The sequence below is a fragment of the Sebastes umbrosus genome, chromosome 2 (genome assembly GCF_015220745.1).
Source record: "Sebastes umbrosus isolate fSebUmb1 chromosome 2, fSebUmb1.pri, whole genome shotgun sequence".
Taxonomy (NCBI): Eukaryota; Metazoa; Chordata; class Actinopteri; order Perciformes; family Sebastidae; genus Sebastes; species Sebastes umbrosus.
The window spans coordinates 8,611,244-8,633,193 of NC_051270.1; the positions used below are offsets into that span (position 1 = coordinate 8,611,244).

General features: G+C 42.6%; 1 protein-coding gene across 9 annotated transcripts in view; it reads left to right on the forward strand.

Annotated features, from left to right (window-relative positions):
• Positions 1–21,950, forward strand: part of ntrk3b (neurotrophic tyrosine kinase, receptor, type 3b) — a 291,028-nt gene that overhangs the window by 186,469 nt on the left and 82,609 nt on the right. For 6 of the 9 annotated variants that reach the window (XM_037795125.1, XM_037795110.1, XM_037795152.1 and 3 more), the window contains 4 exons: positions 5,546–5,848; positions 6,471–6,485; positions 9,480–9,535; positions 11,408–11,510. In XM_037795125.1, coding sequence (XP_037651053.1) covers positions 5,546–5,848; positions 6,471–6,485; positions 9,480–9,535; positions 11,408–11,510 — 477 coding nt within the window. The remainder of the gene's footprint in view (positions 1–5,545; positions 5,849–6,470; positions 6,486–9,479; positions 9,536–11,407; positions 11,511–21,950) is intronic. The other 3 variants (XM_037795142.1, XM_037795161.1, XM_037795134.1) reach the window with 2 other exon arrangements.

The window sequence follows — 21,950 nt, forward strand, 5'->3', positions numbered from 1 at the left end:
TTACGACAGGAAAAATAAAGTAATTTTCTCTGAATGAAAAACGAATGCGCTCGGGGAAAGCACCTGTTTTTAAGGTGAAACACCCTCATCCGGCTCTGCGATGGAGCAGAAGTATACAGACAAAGGCCAAAGAGCCCCGGCACAGGGGGCGCCGTCCATCTGCATGCATTGCCCGCTCTGCATGCATCGCCCGCTCTGCAGTGATACAAAGCCGGCCAAAAAACGGAAATGTCTCACTCTTGGTGAGGGTAAAGGCCGAAGAATTGGCAGCGAGCCTCTAAATAGCAAAGCGGTCCATTTCATTACTTTGTATTAATGTAATACGTATACACATGTCGATTATATGGTAATCTGTATGAGAAATAAAGGACAAAAAAAAAATGTGGTTATAATAATCATCGGCTTATGGTGATCAATTTGACCTGGACAGACGTGATCACTATAAGCGGTTCGCACTGTAATTAATGAGGAAATTAGGTGATTGCCTCCCTCGAGAGACTCTACATAATATGACAGTGCTGCTTCTTACAGGTTGAATACAACCCAGAGGGAATATGTGGCGATATCTGTCCCACAAAACTCCCCTTGTCACCGCCAGCCATGATGTCCTATCTGGCTGGAACATGGCATTTGAAATATGCCACCAGTGTTACCATTAGATAACATTGTACAAATAGCCTTGCATTCAGTGTTCTCACTGATCAAAGGCATGTAGTTATCAAAACTTGTCATCTATATGAGTGCCACAAGGACACCATGTTGTTAGGGACCAGTATGGAGCGCCCTAAAGACCGGGGTGACAGCCATGCTGAGGGAAAAATGGATCGGCCCCTGCCTGTCCATCAACAAAAGAATTTCATTTTTTTTTTCTCTCTCTCTCTCTCTCTCTTCCTCTCTGTCTCTCTGTCTTTATGCTGCACAGCTATATACCGCCCTCACTTCGTGCCCATCTTCCTCCCTCCCCTCTCTTTCTTTTCTCTCATCTCTATCTTTTCTCTTTTCTTCACATGCGCTTCAAATCACAGCTCTGCACACGCCCCCACACCAGCACGTTCACACATCCACTTGCCTTAGCCTTTAGTGCAATTGAATGACTTTATTGTCACTATTGTCTAGCAGGAACAATATCAGCAAAGCAGTTTCTGAAATGACAGCTTTCAAACACCAATAACTGCATTATTCATCTTTTTACTGGCTGATTATTTGGTTTGAAAACATGAGCTATCCATTGGTACACGGCAGTTATAATAATAACCAGAGCTGTAAGTGACGGTTACTTTTATTGTCAATTAATCTGACAATCATTTATATATTAACCAATCATTCACAGTCTATTAATGATAAAGCCCATGTGCAATGTTTACACTTAAGGTGTGGTTATGCTAGAAAAGAACTAGTTCATACATCAACATGTTGTCCAACCACTTCGTAAAAGTGTTTATATCCGATCTTAGTATCTTAGTTAAGTGGGTGTCAATAATGCCTTGTTCACGCGACACGACTTTAGCCCTGATTTTCCGCTCCAAAATCACACAATGTGTGAACGGCTCAAAGACGCGAGCCGAGAGATTCACCAACCCTCGCCGATGCATCGCAAACAGAAAGATATCTAGCATGCTAAATATCTGGACCTGTCGGGGACTCCGGCCACGAACTGCAGCCAATGAGAGCGCGAGACACAAATTGAGGGAAACCCGGGGGAGGAGGGGTTAAAAACAGACTGGATGTGTTGCATATGCCACACGGAGCAAAGTTGTTGTCTCACCTAGAGGAATAAATAATTAAAAAGAAGGTGGAAACCGGTGGAAACAGGCTGTTTTGTAAACACATATGCCAAAAACAACATCAGCAATGTGTCTGGCGCATGGTATCGCGTCATTTACCGTGTTATTCTCGCGTAGTTTGGAGACCTCATCTGGGAAATCCTCCTAGTAAAGATTTTGTAGTGTGTTACATCCTGACGCGGTTCAGTCATCTAGTGTGAAAACCACGACGACTTAAAGACGCACGATTACAAGACAGCAAGTTGAGTAGTGTGAGCAGTACAGCGATCTGACCACTTTCAAAGTCATGTAGTGTGAACTAAGCTTAAGTTATATGTAATTTACGTAATTGCAAATTTAATTATGGCTGTGCACAGCAAAAGTACAGATTCTGCGCTATAACCTCATGTTGGCCCTGTCGTGTAGGCAGCATCGCAATGTCGGTTGTCGGTTCCTTTCATATCTCCTTTAGCATAGGGTTTTTGGTCCATTATACGGATCACCTTTTGCAAAAGGAAAGGTGTTAATGCCTCCCACAATTCCTTGCGGTAGCAACATTTGACACGACACACCATTCAGCCGTCAAAACATCCGCCGTCGCTTTGTAAATGTACACTATGGATAAATCTGAAACATCCCTCTTAGGAGGTGTGATTCCTTTTTGACAGGAATCCATACTTGAATTGTAGAGCATTGAGTTTGTCACTGTACTCATTCATCCGTAGCCTAGTGTCAGTCCTTATGAATTCTCCTAGGAAAAGTGGTTAGGAAAAGACCATAGACTGTATGAAATATGGTCGTAGTCTCCGTGACGTCACCCATAGGTTTCTGAAGAGCCGTTGTGAAGCTGGATGGCTCCGGCCGTCACCATCTTGGCAGTGATGACACAGTTTTACTCGCAGCTAATCCAAAAATGGGCAAAGAGGTGGAGCTGAGGCGGGTCCAGGTGACGCAGCAGAGCTCAAACGGAGCGTTTCAGACCGAGGGTGAAAATAGGTGCTACAGCGCAGTTGGTATGAGAAAAATTAAATGTTTTTTGAACATTAAAGCATGTAAACATATTCTTGGAGAAACCCCAAATACAAGTAATGTCCTCTTTATCTATAGAGACCAAAACATTTTTTTTAAAGGCTGCAAACATGTTTATTTCTGCTGTAAAGTCAGGAATTTTAACATGGGAGTCTATGGGGACTGACTCTCTTTTGGAGCCCTTTTGATCCATGGCCTCAAGTGGCCATTTGAAAATCGGGCACTTCCGCTTTGGTTTCATTTCTCAGCATCGGAGGTTGCTGCTTGTAAAATACATGGTTTGTAATTTCTTTTGGACTATTCGACCACAGCCATGGTCACCAGAGGATCAATACTAATGACTTTGGGGATTCCCTGACGTTTTTTTTTAGGTACCACCAGCAGGTCAAAGTTTTCACTTATCCAGTAAAATATCTCAACATCTGCTAGATGGGTTGACAACACATTTTGTACAGGCATTCATGTACCCAGAGGATGAATCCTACGGACTTTGGAGATCTCCTGACTTTTCATCTAGCGCCACCATGAGGTTGACATTTGCAGTTTTAAGTGAAATGTCTTGACAACTATTAGATGGATTGCCATGAAAGTAGCTTCAGACATTCATGCCCCCCTCAGGATGAACTGTGACAGCCTCAGCTTCTTATATGGGGCCATTTTGGGGTCAAAATTTAAACTTTTTCAAAAGTAATTGGACCAAATAACTTACATTCCCATCAGCCTCAGCTGCACTTTGTGTTTCGTACTAACAAGCAAATGTTAGCATGCTAACACGCTAAACTAAAAATGTGAACATGATAAACATTACACCTGCTCAGCATGATAACATTGTCATCATGAGCATTTGGCCATGCTGGTGTTAGCGTGTTTTTAAGCACAGAGAAGACCTGGGCCCAATAAATATTACTGATTGGATGTCTGGGCAAACAATGAAGCTGCCATATAATCTGCTTAGTGTACTGTTCCTATAGTAATGGGAACTTGGAGGCTACATACACAATGCACAAAGGGTCATAGGTATGGTGGAGTCAATAGAGACCCAACAACAAACTTTTGCCTCGGGGCCTCCAAACAGGTTAATCCAGCCATGCAAATTCCCCATTTGGTACCTGTAATCATCAAATATTTGGTATTTTTAATTACTAATTGACTTAACTAACCCAAGCCCTAGAGTATTTCTTGATTCAAGTTATAATCAGAAATCATGTACTATTTAGTAGCACATTGCATGAAACAGCAGGTGGGGATTCATTGGGGCAGCTGCGACAACATAAACACGCATGCAACCGCGATCTAGCAAATTTAAACAGGATTCCTCACACATGCCTATAGATATCGAAGCCCGGCAAGAGACAAAGCAGTGGTGGATGATGAGTGTGTGAGCAGTGGGGTTGGTGGGGAGGGTGTCTGGTATGTAGAACAGACACAGAGAGAGACTGCCAGGTAATACCGTCTGCCAAATATTTCCTTTTGATGATGTAGCTGCAAGAGTGACTCATTGCAAAGACAAATCAGTGTATGAATTGTTTATGAAATATATCTGATGGTATTAAAGTGATAAATTGCCTCTCAGCTTGGCGGCGTTGTGGATTCAGAGGGGTGTTGCTGCGCGTCAGCAAAGAGGCTATGTGCTTCTTTGTGCAGCGGAGATTCCTCTGTCTATTTCAAGCAAGAGGAGTCCCTCTATCTGTTTGTATTTTCCTCACCACCCCATGTATTGCTGCAATATGTAATGCACAGTAAAAGGCTCATTGCCACTCCCAGGCAAGAAACCTGCCTCCTAAATGTCATGCTTCCCAGAACAAATCAAAACAGCTTTGTGTTTAGTCTGCTGCTGAGGTTCTTCAAAGTGTTAAGACAGGTTTTCATCAGCCCAAGGGTTGTGGAACTTTCTCAACACATAAAGGTCTTTGTAATACTTCAACTAACATTATAACTAGGGCTGTCAATCGATTGGAATATTTAATCGCAATTAATTGCATGATTGTCCATAGTCGATTATTTGTTCATAATGTACCTCAAAAGGAGAACTGTCAAATATTTAATACTTTTATCAACATGGGAGTGAGCAAATATGCTTGCTTTATGCAAATGTATGTCTATATTTACTATTGTAAATCAATTAACACAAAAAATATGCTCAAATCATAACATGGCAAACTGAAGCACAACAGGCAACAACAGCTGTCAGTGTGTCAGTGTGTTGACTTGACTATGACTTGCCCCAAACTGCATGTGATTATCATAAAGTGGGCATGTCTGTAAAGGGGAGACTCGTGGGTACCCATAGAACCCATTTTCATTCACATATCTTGAGGTCACAAGTCAAAGGACCCCTTTGAAAATGGCCATGCCAGTTTATCCTCGCCAAAATTTTGCGTAAGTTTGGAGCGTTATTTAGCCTCATTCCTGACAAGCTAGTATGACATAGTTGGTACCAATGGATTTCTTAGGTTTTTTAGTTTCATGCCAGTATCTTCACTCTAGCTTTAAAACTGAGCCTGCTACAACCTAAAAATGGTAAGTTGAGTTAAAGAAATTAGTAGCGTTAAAACGAATTGCGTCAACACGTTATCGCATTAACTTTGACAGCCCTAATAATAATGCAAGAATCAGACAAACTGATGAGGGTTTCAAGATGGAAAATAGAATGTCTGGGTTATCCAGGAGCTGATCATACTGCTCTTTGTGTGTACGCCTAAAATTGTTATTTGTCATGTAAATGACATGGTTTCTTTCCTTCTTCGCTGCAGTTCCCCCAATCATCCTGAGACTGGCTGAGCCCGAGAAGCGCCACGATACCTGCATCGAGTTCACGGTTCGGGGTTACCCCCATCCCAAGCTGCGCTGGTTCTACAAGCAACAGGAGATCATCAAGAACAACTTCATCCGAACCGAGATGGACTTCTATCAGGACTACCTGGAGGGCTGTCTGACCTTCCAGAACCCAACGCACGTCAACAATGGCAACTACACTCTCGAGGCCAGCAACCCATTGGGAACGGTCACCAAGACGGTGTATGGTCACTTCCTCATGAACCCAGACATAGATGGCGGTGAGTGGATCAGTTCTGCTGTGCTTGTGGTTGATGAGTTATGCACTGTTGGCAGCTGGCAGCACTGATGTCCCCATAATCACAATTGAGAGTATACTCGTGGGTAAAATGTCATTTATACAAGGGTTATTAACACATTTTTATTGCCCGAACATCGCCTTCGTTCTTCTGGATTTAAATTAGAATAACACAGGAGAAAAGAAGAAATACTGCCAAGTAACTCCCTGATTCCCACAAGAGCTAGCATGGCCCACTTTTTGGAAATGAGCATCACGATCGGAACAAGTCTTCGACTAGTTGAATTTCTTGCTTAAACTACCTGTTGTGTGAGTTACAGGTTCTGTCCTCAGTGGTAGAACTATTGGGAGCTTTTAGTTTTTATTAAAATCTCCCTTCGCGGGGTGCAGGTTGTGGAGCTGATCCCTGCTGGCTGGATCACAGCCAGGGTTCATCCACAGTTCAGTCAGGTAGATTGTTCTCTTGCAGTTCATCCCCAGTTCACAGGGAGGGGGAATAAACCCACAAAGACTGGCAAATTTCTCCCCATGGTCAATATTCCAAGGTTAATACCTTGTGTCAATTTATTGACATAGCGTGACTTTCTCTGTCTTCTCTTTTGCAGACTTAGAGGAACTAGGTGAGTGTTTGTATTTTCAAACTTAATCCTGCTATTTATTTGGTTGTGTTTTGTACTACTTGTTTGTTTGGCATCATTATGCACACACACACACGCAAACACATCTCTTATTGTTGGACTATCACTGTTAAGATTGTAACCATGGAGAAATTTGTTCACTTTGTGTAGCAGTGTTATATAAAAAGCTCTTATGCATTGCTGCTCATTTTTCAAGACCCTGATAGTATTATAAATCTCCAGGAAGGCTTTGCTAAACATAGCTTCATACCGAATGCTATGTTCATTCAAATGCCTTGCACAGGGGCATCTCAAGTGGTTGAGCGAGAAGGAGGGGCAGCATTTGTCATTCACTTCCCTGCTTGGATCGCCCCCAGACTGTCAAGAGATTTAAACTGCTTTTTTTCAGGTTGTTTGAGATCTCTAAAGCAGAGCAGCAGCCACTCAGTGGCTCGTGGTTTCCAAAATTCACCAGACATTTCTCTGCCTTTTTTTGTGTTTTTATGGGGGAGATTTGGGCGAAGGCGGGGTCACCCTGGACAGGTCGCCAAACTATCACAAGGCTGACACATAGAGACGAACAACCATTCACTCTCACATTTACACCTACGGGCATATTAGAGTCAACAATTGGGACGCTAACACGGGGAGAACATGCAAACTCCACACAGAAGGGCCCCTCTGCGATCCTCTTGCTGTGAGGCGATAGTCCTAACCACTGCACTCACCATGCAGCCTAAATGGGACCATAATTTACTAAATGAACATCATGCTGTATTGGAAAATACTTGAAACTAGAGATTAAGACCATAAACTCATGCTTACAATGTTTACTGAGGTAAATCAAGTGAGAAGTAGGCTCATTTTCTCATAGACTTCTATACAATCAGGCTTCTTTTTGCAACCATAAGAGTCGCCCCCTGCTGGCTGTTAGAAAGAATGCAAGTTTTCACTACAGCCCCATGACCTCCGCTTCAATATGCAGAGAAATCTAAAATCAGACCGACTGAGTATGACATGACACAAAGAAATTTAACTGAGGACGTAGCCGTCCTGTGGTATTTGCCCAGGACGCCCCAGTTTTTAGTCATTCTCTTTAGTGGGAAAAAAGCTACTCAGCGTGCATAATGCCTCCTCACTAACCCTTAACTAACCAGCCAAAGTGTAAACAGGCTAGTTTCCCACCCCGATAAGCTGGTGATGTGTGAATGTTTGTGAAGCGGCAAGTGCAGTCATATTGCTGGAATGATGCCTTGGCCCGCTCTCTCACACTGCATCGTAAATCTCCTGCGTGTGATGTGTGGTTTTGGCCTCAGGCTGTTGTGGCAGCCTCACTGTTGACGGCTCAAACTAAGTGGGCTGGTCTGATCTCTGACCTTCATCAGAGTATTCTTCCATCTCACATATGAGGCCATTCTTTCTAATCAGCCATGGATTATAAAGCAGCACGGACGGGGATGGAGACGGATGGACGGCGCCCGGGTGGCGAGCTGCATTATTAGGCGGGCAACGACTTCATGTTGCCACACATACCCGCACAGCTTCCGAAAGCGAGGCAGGTGGGGGAGAGGTGTTTAGGTGATGAGAGTGTGAAACATAGCAGCGGTGTGTGAGGGAGTTCAGCCATAGAAGGGAGACTGACAGGCTGACTGATACTAATGCTGCTGAGGAGAGAGGAGGGCAGAGGGAGGAGAGGACAGAGGGGATGGTAGTTAGGGCACACACACACTCACACACAGAGCGATGCACTTTAGTGTGCTGTGTGTGTCTGAGCCAGTGGCAGCCAGTCTACCATGTGGCCATTAATTTGCCCACAATTACTCTCTGATGTCCTGGCTGGAGGCCTCAGACTGGAGTTTCCCTGACACCAGTTCATTTTCGTTTCATGGCTCTGTCTCTGTCCTCTTCTCCTTTCACTCCCCAGACCTCTGCTGTTTTGTAGAGGTGTGACATATCGCATTTTAACATCTTCAGGATTATTTCAAGACTTTAATATGACTTCGGTTGACTGTCCAGCATGATCCAGTTCTGTCTGAAAACTTGGGTCAGATTTTTGAGTTTGACTTGGAGCTCATTTAATTTGACCTAATTTAACATTTGTTGCTCTTGGCTATATGAGCTTCTTTTGTGTTTTTCTGCTTGTATAATTATGTATAATTCAAAAGCATCTTGTTTTAATTATTCTCTGTCTTTGTGTATGTGCAAGCACAAGCATGCATTTGTGCAAAAAACTATTTCTCAATGTCTTTTCTGTTACTTTAATCTGAGGCTCGGGTCTGTGGCTAAAACTCCAGATAGCAAGTTTCAGGCTTTGTAAGGAACTTTGTGACAGGTGTCAGACTTAGGTGTGCCTTTAAGGCTGTGCAGGCTTCTAACTGAAAGCCTTTTATATGCCTCTACACATAGAAATGGGTTGCTCATCAACATTTTCTCACATTGTCTCAAGCTTTCAAGGTTCTTCCTGTTTACGTCAATCCACTCCCTAGAGTGAGGGCGATTTCAGTCTACGTCAAGAGATTTAACTTGTATTCAATACTCACAAAAACACGAGGGGCAGACGCACTTATTTTCAGGAGTTTGTATGAAATGAGAGACACACGAATGAGGAAAGCACCAAAGAATATATTCAACTATTACAAAACCATTTGGCTTCGTGGAGATACTGAAAATATGCTCTCAATTATATACACTAGAGAGAACATCAGGTCATGTCATTCTAGCCCGTTAGACTGTGCATTAACCCGTGTAAGTGTACTTACACTTATTTAATGTGATTATAGGTGCATAAACAGGTTTATATGGTGAATTAAACCATAGTAGACTGAAAGAAACGGCTTATTCTAGTGCTTCCCCTGTGCATGAGAGTACACCGGAATAAGAAATAACACAAAAACTCAGTTTACTACTCGTTTACTGTAAATAAGTGTTGGAGTAAAGCACAGCCATTAAAGGTTTACTCTCAGCCACTGATGCCCGTTTTGTGTTTTTGTGTTGCAGTCACTTCATCGCCGTCAGATGGTGACTCAGACCGACCAGATGAAGATACGTTTGGGGTGAGTTTTCTCCTTAATGATGTTGATGAAACAGCTGCTAAAGATGTTGCCCCCGGACTCGACAGAGCTGCTGTGTGTTTCGACACGAATCTAAACTGCTTTTGTCAAAGGACCCTTGTAGGGGTTTGTACTGTGTGTTGACATACAGCGCTGCCGCTGACACACAAAGACTACAATACACCAAACAGTGCTAGTCATTTTTCAAAGTTGTGTGTTTGGACATTAATGATGTCGATGACGGTAACACTATCCTGCAGTGTCTGCTGCTGGCATTGTATGTAATACGGGGGATTCTGTACAGGTTTTGAAACCAGCGCTGGTGAGTTCTTCCACTGTAGTTCAGTAGAGAAACACTTTCATGGTTAATGGGCTTTTTTAATGGCAGATATTTTTTACACGGCATAGCAGGAAAAGCACAGATGTAATTAAGAACACTGATAATTGCCGGTTATTAGGGCTGTCAAAATTGGCCAAGAAAATAAAAAAAAGTCCAAACCATTCAACCCTCCTCCTCACCCCCCTCCACCCGTTAGCTAAATAAAAGGACAAACAAAATCGCCCAAAAAAAACAACCGGCGATGTACTCATAGTCACTCAATAGCCATTGGCCTATTGCCGATATATTCGTCCAACTCCTAAATTAGGTGGCAGGTGTCTGGAGGGAGATCGCCACCAGATCGCCTGCAAGTCATTTCCAGTAAATATCACAATATAAAACGTGTGTTTTCTGTTTAAAAAGTACAAACGAGATCACTAGATCGTGGTTTGGGTTCAACTAAGGACGTTTGTTATGTAAATTAAGTAACGTATACATACAGTACATGAGTTAAGTAGTCAACGTAAATAAATCAATGGTTGACTTTTGGTTTCACAGGGGACATTATTACAGGTCCCCTGGGTGAAAGTCATGTGGTTGTTTGACCTACTCACCTACCCTGTACTCCTCCTTATGCAGATTTCCTTGCTCTTTATACTACATCACCTAACACCTAACCTCTGGAGCACTTGCTCTGAGCGCCTATTTCCATGGCGTGAAATGACATGCAAAAAATGCATAGCAATAACATACAAATTTTCTTAATGACCTAAGAAATTGCTGTGTTATTCATATGCCATTTAGTGAGACCAGGCTGCAACTAAAATAGTTAGCGGGACCTGCTAACAATTGCAGCTCACGCTACAGCCGATAACCACATGGTGAAATGAATTCCTCACACTTTTGCTCTCGTGTTTTTGGTGTTAGAAGGTGTTTCTCTCAGTACAGCACACCGCTCTAACACATGAATCCAAAGCTTGACAGGCTCGCCGTGCCAATAGACCTTTTTCATGAAAGACATTTTGACTTGTCATAGCAGGAAAGCTCAGTTTAAATCTTAATTTTACTAATTTATTTCCTTTTTGATTTGATAAGAAAACAGCTATTTATTATGTTATTGAAGGGTGCATTAAAGATGAGAACATTAAATCCTGTTTGTGACAACAACAAGCACTGTGTAAACTGAAAAAAGAAGGTGTATATATTTCAGTAGTGGTACTTTACTTATCCAAATGAATTTGACTAATCTGATCAGAACTAACTGGTAGTAATGATGATGACGAGACAGGCTACTGCATTTTTATTTCTAAACTGCACTGTGAGTGAGTCTGGCTGTAGATGAGGATCACATTTAAATTACGTTCCGTCAACTGGAATACATCGCAGCTGAGACAGGTGTTGAACTTTTTTTTTCTCCCAGACTGCTGTAATCTCTGAGAAAGCAGCAGTCACAATCTAGTGGATTAAACTCTGATTCACAGTATTTAAGGTGATCAAAAATCTGGAGGATTACGATGTGAACACAGTAGTCTGACGCAGCATTTCATTTCTCTCAGGTTTCCATCGCCGTGGGTTTGGCGGGCTTCGCCTGCGTCCTCCTCCTCGTCCTTTTTGTTCTCATCAACAAATACGGCCGACGCTCCAAATTCGGTATGAAAGGTAAGTCTACACAAATAGGCAGACGGGGAGATAGGCAGGAAGATATTAGCTTTGTTTTTTCGCCTTTCTGCCAGTTGCATCATTGTGCAGAATCCATTCCCCCAGCTAATCTTCTCCTCAGAACCTTTTGTTCATCAGAAAATGTACATATGCAGCTACTGTCCTACTTTTTACTACATGTTTATTACTGCACTTTAGTCCTATCCCCAAGAGGACTATTAATGGTCTGGGTGATTGCTGCAGGACACTGGAGTTCTGTGTTGCTTTATGCAGTTGAATCCCGCTAAAGGCCATACATTTGCAACAAACCCATACACATGCACGTATATAGACAGCTGGATCAATACCAAAGGGCATCGTGCATGCAAACGAGGCCTGTGCACTGTACATACACCTCACGCGTTCACTCTGTCTGCTATGTGGAGCGATCGCAGAGGGGATCCTGAATTAATTAGCGGACTCGGCGCTGTCGATCACGCTGAGAAATTCAATAGGATTAACATGGCTTTTGTGCATGCTGAGCTTTCATTTTGTGTCAGCTCCAGGTTTTGCTTGTGACTCTGGCGTTGGCGTTGTGGAAGAGGCGGAAGCTGTCGTGTAGCGCTGATCTAGGAACAGAGAGCGGAGAGAAGAGAGGTAGACGATAGCGGCTCAGGTCCTGTGGTTCAGGTTCAAGTGTTTGCCCACCCAACTGCAGCTCTTATCAGTTGGCAGGCAGAGTAGCGGCATTTGCTCGTGTTTGGTGTGTTTGTGGGGGGCGAGTTTGTGTATCGCTCGCAAAACAAACACCCCTGTGTCGCTTTACGACAGTGGTTCTCATACTTTTACTGTCATTCCCCCGTTTAGAGGAAGAAATACCTTCACGCCCCCCGTTAAGATGACATTAATTATATAACTTATAATGTTTTGAGAAGAAATAAGATAATATTTGATGATGATAGTTGTTTCTTATAGTTATTCAGTTGGTAGTCGTAGTATGTTAAACTGGTTGGTAGGATGAGGGTTTTTATTGACGTGACCGGGATATAATGTCTCTAAAGGTCTTCTTAATTTGTTTTGTCAGCTGCCAGAGTTTTCAGACATAAAATAAACACTGGTCTCTCCTCATCTCCCACCGCCTTCATTATTATTTATATTTATATTAATGTAATTTATGGTGCTGTTGGATTGCTGCTAGACCGCCCCATTAATACAGGTGCGTACGGGAGAGAAAACCATTTTTAAACGCAGTGAAACTGTTGTTTTTGACAGGCTCACCGACGAAGAATATGGACTAAAGCAGAATATTTTATTGGATAAAAACATGTAGTGAATTTTGTGAATTTAGTGAAATAATTACAATCTCTTTTTTTCAATAAGTTTCGACATTGCTCGCTCTGTTTGTGTTTGAGAGAGAGGAGGGAAGAGAGGGTGGAAGGTAGGCTAATGTTTCTGTAAGTTTAAAAATAATTAAAATGTCAACACTATGAATGAAGCTTCGAACTACTTGTCAGTTGAGTACGTTGTCTTGTTCGTCTGTTTTTCTTTTTGTCCCTGTCAAATATCTGTCCATTCTGTAAACCTACAGACTGTCTGTCTGACTGAACATCATTGCTACTGTACCGTGGATGTATAAAGAGACGATTTATTTGTCCCGCCATGAAAAAGTTTCTGATGTCAAAACATTAATTGCGTATCACATTTTCCTCCAGTGACGCTGGTCCCGCCTGTCACGCCTTTACAGTTTGAGAAGCACCACGTTACGGCGAGGTGCGTGGACCCTAGCTTATGATCCCATCCTACCTCATGTACATTTCTTCTTCTCAGCTGGTTTTGCTCCTTTCTGTCAATTTCAAGCACTTGTCACTTTTTCTCTCTTTAATCCCACTGTTTTCTAATGCCACCTCACACCTCAAACCATGCGCGGTCCTCATTTCCTACCGTAAGCATGGTGTAAAGTAGCATTAGCCGATGCCACCCCTTAATTAGCTACTTTACAGGATTAGAGTTCGTTACTTACCTCGGTAAAGAACTCTCCGCTGTAATTATTTAGGGGGTGGCAATTATTGCATTGGCCTAAAGCTGGCTCTAATCAAGGATGAGTCTTATACAGTAGTTAATGAGGCTTTACAGACATGTTTGCAATGTCATGGCAAGTCATATGGATTTAAGCAGCGCTAACAAACTGGTTCGACACAAAAGTCTGAAATCCTGACGAGAAATAAAAGATCATAAATACCACATAATAAGGGATCACATAGAGTGCAACTCCATGCCTCCATGGCATGAAGGCAGTTTGACCCTTTGTGTTTGTATACAGTCTGTGAGATACCATTTAATTGGTGCCACAGTTGCTTGCTAATGATGCATCTGCCGTGCAGTAAGATGTTCCTTTTATAAAAAAGCACCTTTCCACAGTAGATGACAATGCATTTTACACACAAAGAGTAGTTTATTTATACTATCCACCCACAACCATGTAAAATCTCGATCTACCAGGAATCTGTGTTACAGCACTGCCTTATTTTTACACTCGCTTTCGACTAAAAGGAGACACTGCGTCATATTGCTGGCAGCGTCGAGAGCTTAGCATGTTTTAATCCTCATAGCACCCGGCATTACTGTAGGAGTTATTTCAGCTCTTTGGAAAAGGGTGCTTTAAATGCAGTTTCAGTGCTCTCCGAGCAGGAGCGGTGAAGAGCGTAATTTATCTCCTTGATGGCAAGGTCCAAAGTTCTCTTGGACACTGTAGGGCGTCATTTTAAATACTGCACTGCATGGCGATCTCACCGGGCATCACGCGGTTCTCCAGCGACACTCGCTGCTTCGCACTATATGTTAAGATTGCCCGCTTTGCTCAAGGGCACCTCAGCGTTTTCTGTCAAGAGACTGAAAAGCATTTTTCATACTTTTTTCTCTGCTCAGATTTTTCCCAGACTCATTTGAGCTCAGCTGCCTTGTTCAAGGTAACAACGAGTTTTATGAATTACTGGGATGGTGCAGGGAAGAAAAAGCATATTGAAGGTTGAGCATATCACCGGGCTGAGCTATTACCACTGTCGATGATTTTTTTCCCCCCAGTTTTTATATTAAGCTCAGTGTTATGTGGAGCATGTACTGTAGCATAGTGTGTTGCTGCCCTGTTCTACTGTATTGTTGCCATAATGTTTAGCTTTATGTCTTTATGTAATGATTAAAGGTGCTAAATATGAAATTCAGAGCATTTCTATTGCTTCCACACGGCTCTCAACATGGCGACGATTGAGCAGACGGCTCGCTGCTAACAGTGCTAACAGCGTTAGCTGTGGAAACGACAGCAACATGAGGGGGAACTGGAGGATGGGCGCTGCTCTTCCGCGATGACGCCGTCGGTCGGGGCGGCGTTATCAGCTGTAACTGCTGTATGAGTGCAGTGCAGAATGGCTGCCCTGAGCTAGCTGGGGCACGCTCACACAGGGCTCCAACTTTTTAGATTGGCTGAAATGGTGCGTCTTTTTCATTTAGGTGCACCAGGCGCTTCTGATCAGGATTAGGTCTTTTACCGGGGACCGGGAGAGACAGGTGGTGGAGCGGTTCTCCGCCGGCGATACCGGTCTGGGCTGGGCGGTTCAGGGCTGGGGACAGGTGTAACGGGCACCGCAGCATTTTTCTTGACAAGAAAAACAATCAATAGTTCTCTTCATTTTGAACTACCGGTAGGTTATGTTTTATGGTTGTGATGTCGCTCTAGGAGGAGCACAGGGCGCGGTTTCACAAAAACCTGCTAAATGTCAGGCACAGCGGTGCAACCAATGAAAATGTTTGTTCACTTGACAGATTTTTGGTCACATATGACCAAAATGGTCCCTGTCACATGCAAGAACATGCACTAAAAACACGTGTGGCGATGTCAACACAACACACACAGACTGCTCAGGTAGACTTTATTCCACTATATCTTTACATAGTAAATAGTTGTTTGTGCTATATAAATTCTCTGGATATCGTATAGAGCACCTTCGATATCAGTGCTATTAGTTCCTCTTCTATTTCCTATTTCCTTTCCTATCAGGTAGTAGTTTGTATCGGCCAGACTACTTATACGTAAGCCACTTCAGTTTAAATAGAGATGCTGCTGTCTCCACTGCCTCTGTGAGTGATTGAAGGTATAAAAGACTTAAAGAGAGGCGATGTCAGCGTGGACTCTTTCAGGACCTCACGCTGTTCTGTACAAAAGCCTGATTTGTCCGATGTATGTGTGTGTGTGTGAGTGTGTGTGTGTGTCATCCCCTCCCACTCTTGTTCTGGAGAATCAGCTGGAAGGCCTGAAGAAGTCATTACCTTTGGATGGAGCCATAATGGATTTTTGCTCCACTAAATCACTGTGGCTCTTTTGGCTGTTTGAGTTTGATCACCGACCGTTTCTGGGCATCCAATAAAAACTCTGTTTTTTTATATTTTTTTCTTTATGTGGCTGGAGGCTGCGTGTGTTTATGTGCATGTGTGTGTGTGAGCTACATTCAATTGATTTGCTCGCATTTCAAGGCCCCACCACCAGGCCCGTCCACTGGCTGCCCTGCATTTACTGCTCTGACTGATATACTTCAGCTCAGTTTATGTGGTTGTAATTGGGGTTTTATGAAAGGTTCTTTGCTTGTCTGCATGTGTTCGCCCGTTTGCATGAAAATGGACCCGCACTGTAGATAACCTGTTGCTCCGATCAATATGTTGTCAACTCACCTCCCAGCCAAAGCATCTTGCTGTCGAAGCAGCGCGCTCATCTTTTACAGTGATTCACACCAGTGGGTTTGAAGTTTCTTTCACACAGATTTTTGTCAGCAGGGAATCAATAATGCTTCTTTAGAAAAAGACACTCAGCATGTCAGTAATAAGTATCATGCTCCCCTGTCATCTTTTATTATGTTCTGGTAGAAAATTACCGCACCCCTGCTGCCGTAAGTGCAGCCAATATACAACTAAATGTATATCATTTTGTCACCTTCCCTGTCTTTTAAATAAAATCCTGAAAAGCAGCGATCCAGGCCAGACGTTTCCCTGCATTTTGTGTTAAAACTTATTGGGTGCACCATCATTTTTCTGAGTGACTTTTTTAAAACTGTAACTGACTGCAAAACAGAAAACTTCACCAGGACTAAAGTGATTTTTAGCTTTTCTCTAGTTTGGGTGAACAAACTTTAAGAAATTCTAGGGATATGGAGTCACTAACGCACCTAAATCTTAAAGTGGCAACATATCACTGTTCAACTTTTACCCCCCTAGCGTTTCCAAGTGGTATTATTTGGTACCGCTGTTGCAAAGAGTTTGCTTTCGTTTTCTTAGCAACTAGCCTTGCAACTACCAACAACACAGTTAACAACATGGCTATTACTAGCAGCCTGGCTACTGTACTTTTCAAAGCAAAAAACAACTGTAAGAGTCCCAATTTGAACTACAAAACCCAGATCTCAGCACTATGGACAGCTGTGGCCCAGGAGGTAGAGCGGGTCGTCCACAATCAGAAGGTCGGCTGTTCGATCGCAGGCTCCTCCACTCCGCATGTCAAAGTGTCCTTGAGCAAGATACTGAACCCCAAATTGTTCCTGAAGGCTGTGCCATCGGTGTGTGAATGAACATTAGTTTACTTCCTAATCATCCTAATGAGCAGGTGGCACCTTGCATGGCAGCCTCTGCCGTCAGTGTGAGAATGTGCGTTGACATGTAGTGTAAAGTGATCTGAGTGGTTGGATGACTAGAAAGGCGCCTTATAAATGCAAGTCCGTAAAGGGAGAGTAAAACACCCGGTAGTAAGTATTAATAAGTAGGCAGGTTTTGTTACTGATCTAGCTTCTCTAGCTGATCTCATAAAAATAACCGTTTTTATCATTCTCCCTCTTCGCCTTCTTTGCCTCCTCCGTCAACGGGGCTCTTTTGCCGGGTAGAGTTTCCACAGTTAACATTAACATTACTCCGGTTGTTCCACCATCCAGCATTTTCAAAACCTTGAGATAGCTACTGTAAGCTATTTTGTTGAGTTGCCTCTTAACGAAATGCTTTATGGTAAGCAGGGAGGCAGTGTATACCGGTATGTCTAGTGCTTTTATTGTGAAAGGGAAGAATGAAAGGACTAGTAGCAGTAATGCACTGCCGTTGACAATGTGGGAGGTACTAAAGAGTTTGCCGTCTTGGTTCCGACTACGGAGCCTCTGTGTTATTATTTCATTACCTTCATAAGTATAGGCACAACTGAAGCGCTATCCTCTTCCTTTGTGTCGTAAATGGAGCCTTCATTTTCCCAGGAGACCTTGTGGTAGACACAATTGCAAAGTGAAAGCGAGGCTTATAGGGAACCAATGTAAACGACAATGGTGTCATTATTCTATAGCCATTACATCGTGCAAGCAACATAATGATGTTTAAAACGTAAAAAAAGTCTATTGCCACTTTAATAGAATAACAATAACATGAAACTAAGAAACTGAAACTTCACTGATTCTCCTTTGACATTCTCTGTCAAATATTGTTTGTCATCATAACAATACAGTAACCGATCTGAATTTTGGAAATGAAACCATTTTGAACTAATTCTGAGGGTCCCAATAGGGCTCGGGAATCAATGCCACATTGTGCTGCATTCTGGGTATTTCTGGGGCTCATCCACAATAGTTGTTGGCAGCTGATGTGTGTTTATATAAGGAGCAGATGATACGGACGCTATTTTTGGCTACTTGTCACAGCAGAGTTTAGGCTGAAAATATACAGTGAACAAACAGAAGCAGAGGTATCACGTCAGGAGGAAGTGACAAATGATGGAGGAGACGGCACTGGGTGATATTCATTTTAGGGAGTCAAGACACTGGTAGTTATTAATCAGGAGTTCAAAAGATTGATGTTTTTCTGAACCAAGAAACTTGTATAATTTTTTTATTGCACATTTTTCTCTTTGATGTAGAATTCAGTACAGTAAAAGTTGTTTTTCTACCAAAACTTTCTTTTTAATGTACCACTGCATAGCGGTACGGCTCCCCTTTTGGAGGCATGATTAGGAGGAAGTTACTGCAACCAGCCAAGAAATCGTCATTCGTAAAATAAAAAGTTGTCGCTTTAACACTTTTTGTGTGAATTAAACAAACATGATATAACGTGTTAGTTAGTGAGCTTTAGAGGTTATAGTAGGAAGGCTTTGCTACCATCAGACAGAGACAGGCTGCCTTCAGTCTTAATGCTAAGCTAATGCCGACCTGACACCAAACGACTTTTCAAACGATTTCACTGCCACAGACATGTTTCCAATGTCGGAAAACAATCACGAGAGTTTTGCTAGAATTGCGGCGGGTACCTGTGATCTTGATCGGTTAGTGTAAGATGCTCATAAAACTCAGTCCAAGCGGTCTTAAGTCAGTCTTTTTATCATCTTGCGATCTGATAAAATCAAACAAGTTTAATATTATCGTAAGTTCAATGATACAAACATTGTCAACAACCAATAGGTGCGCTCTCTCCAGCACCAAACCAAACAGGAAGCAGCAAATGGGGTCTAAAGTAAACATGGAGAAACTGGTGGAGTTGTGGAGTGAACAAGAGTGCCTCTCTGACGCGTCCTTCCATTTGTACCATGATAGAGTGGAGAAGGAAAAAAGTTGTAGCTCTCACAATCCCCGGTTAGTATGATATATGCTATAGTTAAGTAGCTAACCACTGTCCCAAACGGGCTACCAAACCCCCAGGAAGAGCGTCTAAAAGCGGTACTAAAACTTCTGTGTCCATAACGTGATGCCATTGGGCCCAAAAATACTTTTCCCCATAGACTTACATTGGGAAAGAGATGTTCGTAAATCAGCAGATAATTGTTTTTTATGTAAATGAACTTCCCAGTACGAACACTTTAATAGCCCTTATTTAAGTCATTAGGTCCTAAAAGTTGTAAAATGCACTAATAGCCGAATCCAGAGTTTTTTCCCGTCCTCCATTCATGTGAATGAGACCCAGTCCGAGGCTGGACCGCGGGCACTGAGCAACTCTCATAGGAATTAACAGGAGCCCGCCAACGCCAACCCTCCAACGCTGTATCCAGTTCTCTTTATACATCCATGGGGGCTACTTGCAAGCTAATAATAGCTACTGGAATGTTTGCTATTAGCCTACGAGCTAACGGTACGTTTCAGCTGATAGTTAGCTTTAGCAGCGGGGATTTCGAGGGCTGCAGCAATTTCTGTTCACTTCTTTCTCAACAGTTTTTCTTCTTGTACATTTCCACCAGGAGCAGATGTAACATCATCTCAAAAGGAATCTAGTTGTAGTCTTGTAAATATAGACTCTGCAAGATCCCCAGTCTTTGCAAAATATATATTATATCTGTAACTAAACACTCTGTGACTTAAGACACATTATCTTTAGATGTGAGACTTCAGTCTTTTAAAAGTCTTTTCAAAGTCTCATAGTGTAAGGTAGGCATATGCTAACTAGGCTGCTGGCTGTAGATTCGTATTTGCCGTGAGTGGTATCAATCTTTTCATCTAACTCTTGGCAACGAAGCAGCATATTTCCTGGAGTTGAACCCATGATTACGGTGTTTACACGCAGGCTGGCCTCTATGACAGAGAAACTGCACTCCAGGCCAGTGTGCCTGTTGGATAAATCACACGCAGAATGCATCTGAAAGAAATTTGGCCCTGAGTCTTTAACCCTATTAAATACTATGAGGTTGAAAACGCTGACCGAAGCAAATGAGTGACTCATAAATGCTGAGACACCGAGAAGTCAGGGTGAGATGAAGCAGAGTTAGATGGGCCGGCCAGGAGGCTACCTGTCAAGGTGAGCAGACGCTGTTCTCATTTAATCAGATTTAGCCACCAAGCTGTTTAGTTAACGCCGTTATTTAGAGTGCACAGGTTCCTCAGTGATCAGTGGAGCATGTTGTGTGAAGGGAAACTGTGGCTGTTTTAAGACATTGGCCAGTCCGCTCTCATTAGCATTTAGATTTAATCAACAAAGACAGTTTTCAGGTTTTTACATGCAGATATACATGTACTGTAGGTAAATCACAGAGATGCCCAGAACACAGTGACGCACATACACACAACTCGCACACAATCCGTAGCCCGCGGTGCCCTGCTAGCTTCTGTGATCCAGGCGTGTGTGTCAGGGCGACTTACCCTCCTCTCCGCTACATTACCTGAACCAGGCCCGGGGATGATCAGCCCACACTCACACACACACACTGCAGCATTTACCGCATCACTGCCTCGCTTGGCCTCCAGTGGCCAGAGTGAGCTCTGCCCCCAAGCAGCGAGACATGTCCGCCTACAGACAGACTCCTGCTATGCGTCTGTACAAATGTCAAGAACATTTTCAGCCAAAATATCTTTCAATTAAATGTGATGTGCGCAGCCCATTCAATGTAAGTCATACATGCAATGGACATTGTATGCAGTGGTGTACATTAACTTAAGTACAGTACAATTTCCACGTACATAAGTATTTCTATTTTATACTGCTTCTACTCCACGACATTCGTCTGTTACTTTTCAGATCAACATTTTACACAGAAAACAGATAATGACTTTATAAAATGATATTTAGTTTAGGTTTTAACTGCCAGATAGTAACTTATATAAAGCACAGGAGTTAACACATTAGCTCCACCTCGACCGGCTCTACAATTAAAATGCTGCCTAATTGTAATGCATAATGAATATCATTTGATGTAATCATATACACTCACCGGCCACTTTATTAGGCACACCTGTTCAATTGCTTGTTAACACAAATAGCTAATCAGCCAATCACATGGCAGCAACTCAATACATTTAGGCATCTAGACGTGGTGAAGACGACTTGCTGAAGTTCAAACAAAGCATCAGAATGGGGAAGAAAGGGGATTTAAGTGACTTTGAACGTGGCATGGTTGTTGGTGCCAGACGGGCTGGTCTGAGTATTTCAAAAACTGCTGATCTACTGGGATTTTCACGCACAACCATGTCTAGGGTTTACAGAGAATGGTCCGAAAAAGAGAAAATATCCAGTGAGCGGCAGTTGTGTGGACGGAAATGCCTTGTTGATGTCAGAGGAGAATGGGCAGAGTGGTTCGAGATAATAGAAAGGCAACAGTAACTCAAATAACCACTCGTTACAACCAAGGTATGCAGAATACCATCTCTGAACGCACAACACGTCGAACCTGGAAGCAGATGGGCTACAGCAGCAGAAGACCATTAGTACTAGCAAGGTGTACCTAATAAAGTGGCTAGTAAGTGTGTATGAAGTAATGGATAAAATATCATGCAGCAATTTTATTAATTCTTCATGCTAGTAAAGGTATTTAAAATCAAATTAACTCACTGAACAACTGTCAAGTTTATACATTGAACAATATTGTTTATTTCAGCATTTATTTCCACATTAGTAAACATATTGTATGTGATAATCATAGTGTATGGGTGTTTTGGTGGAAATTATATGGAATAGTGGAAAACACTGGATGTA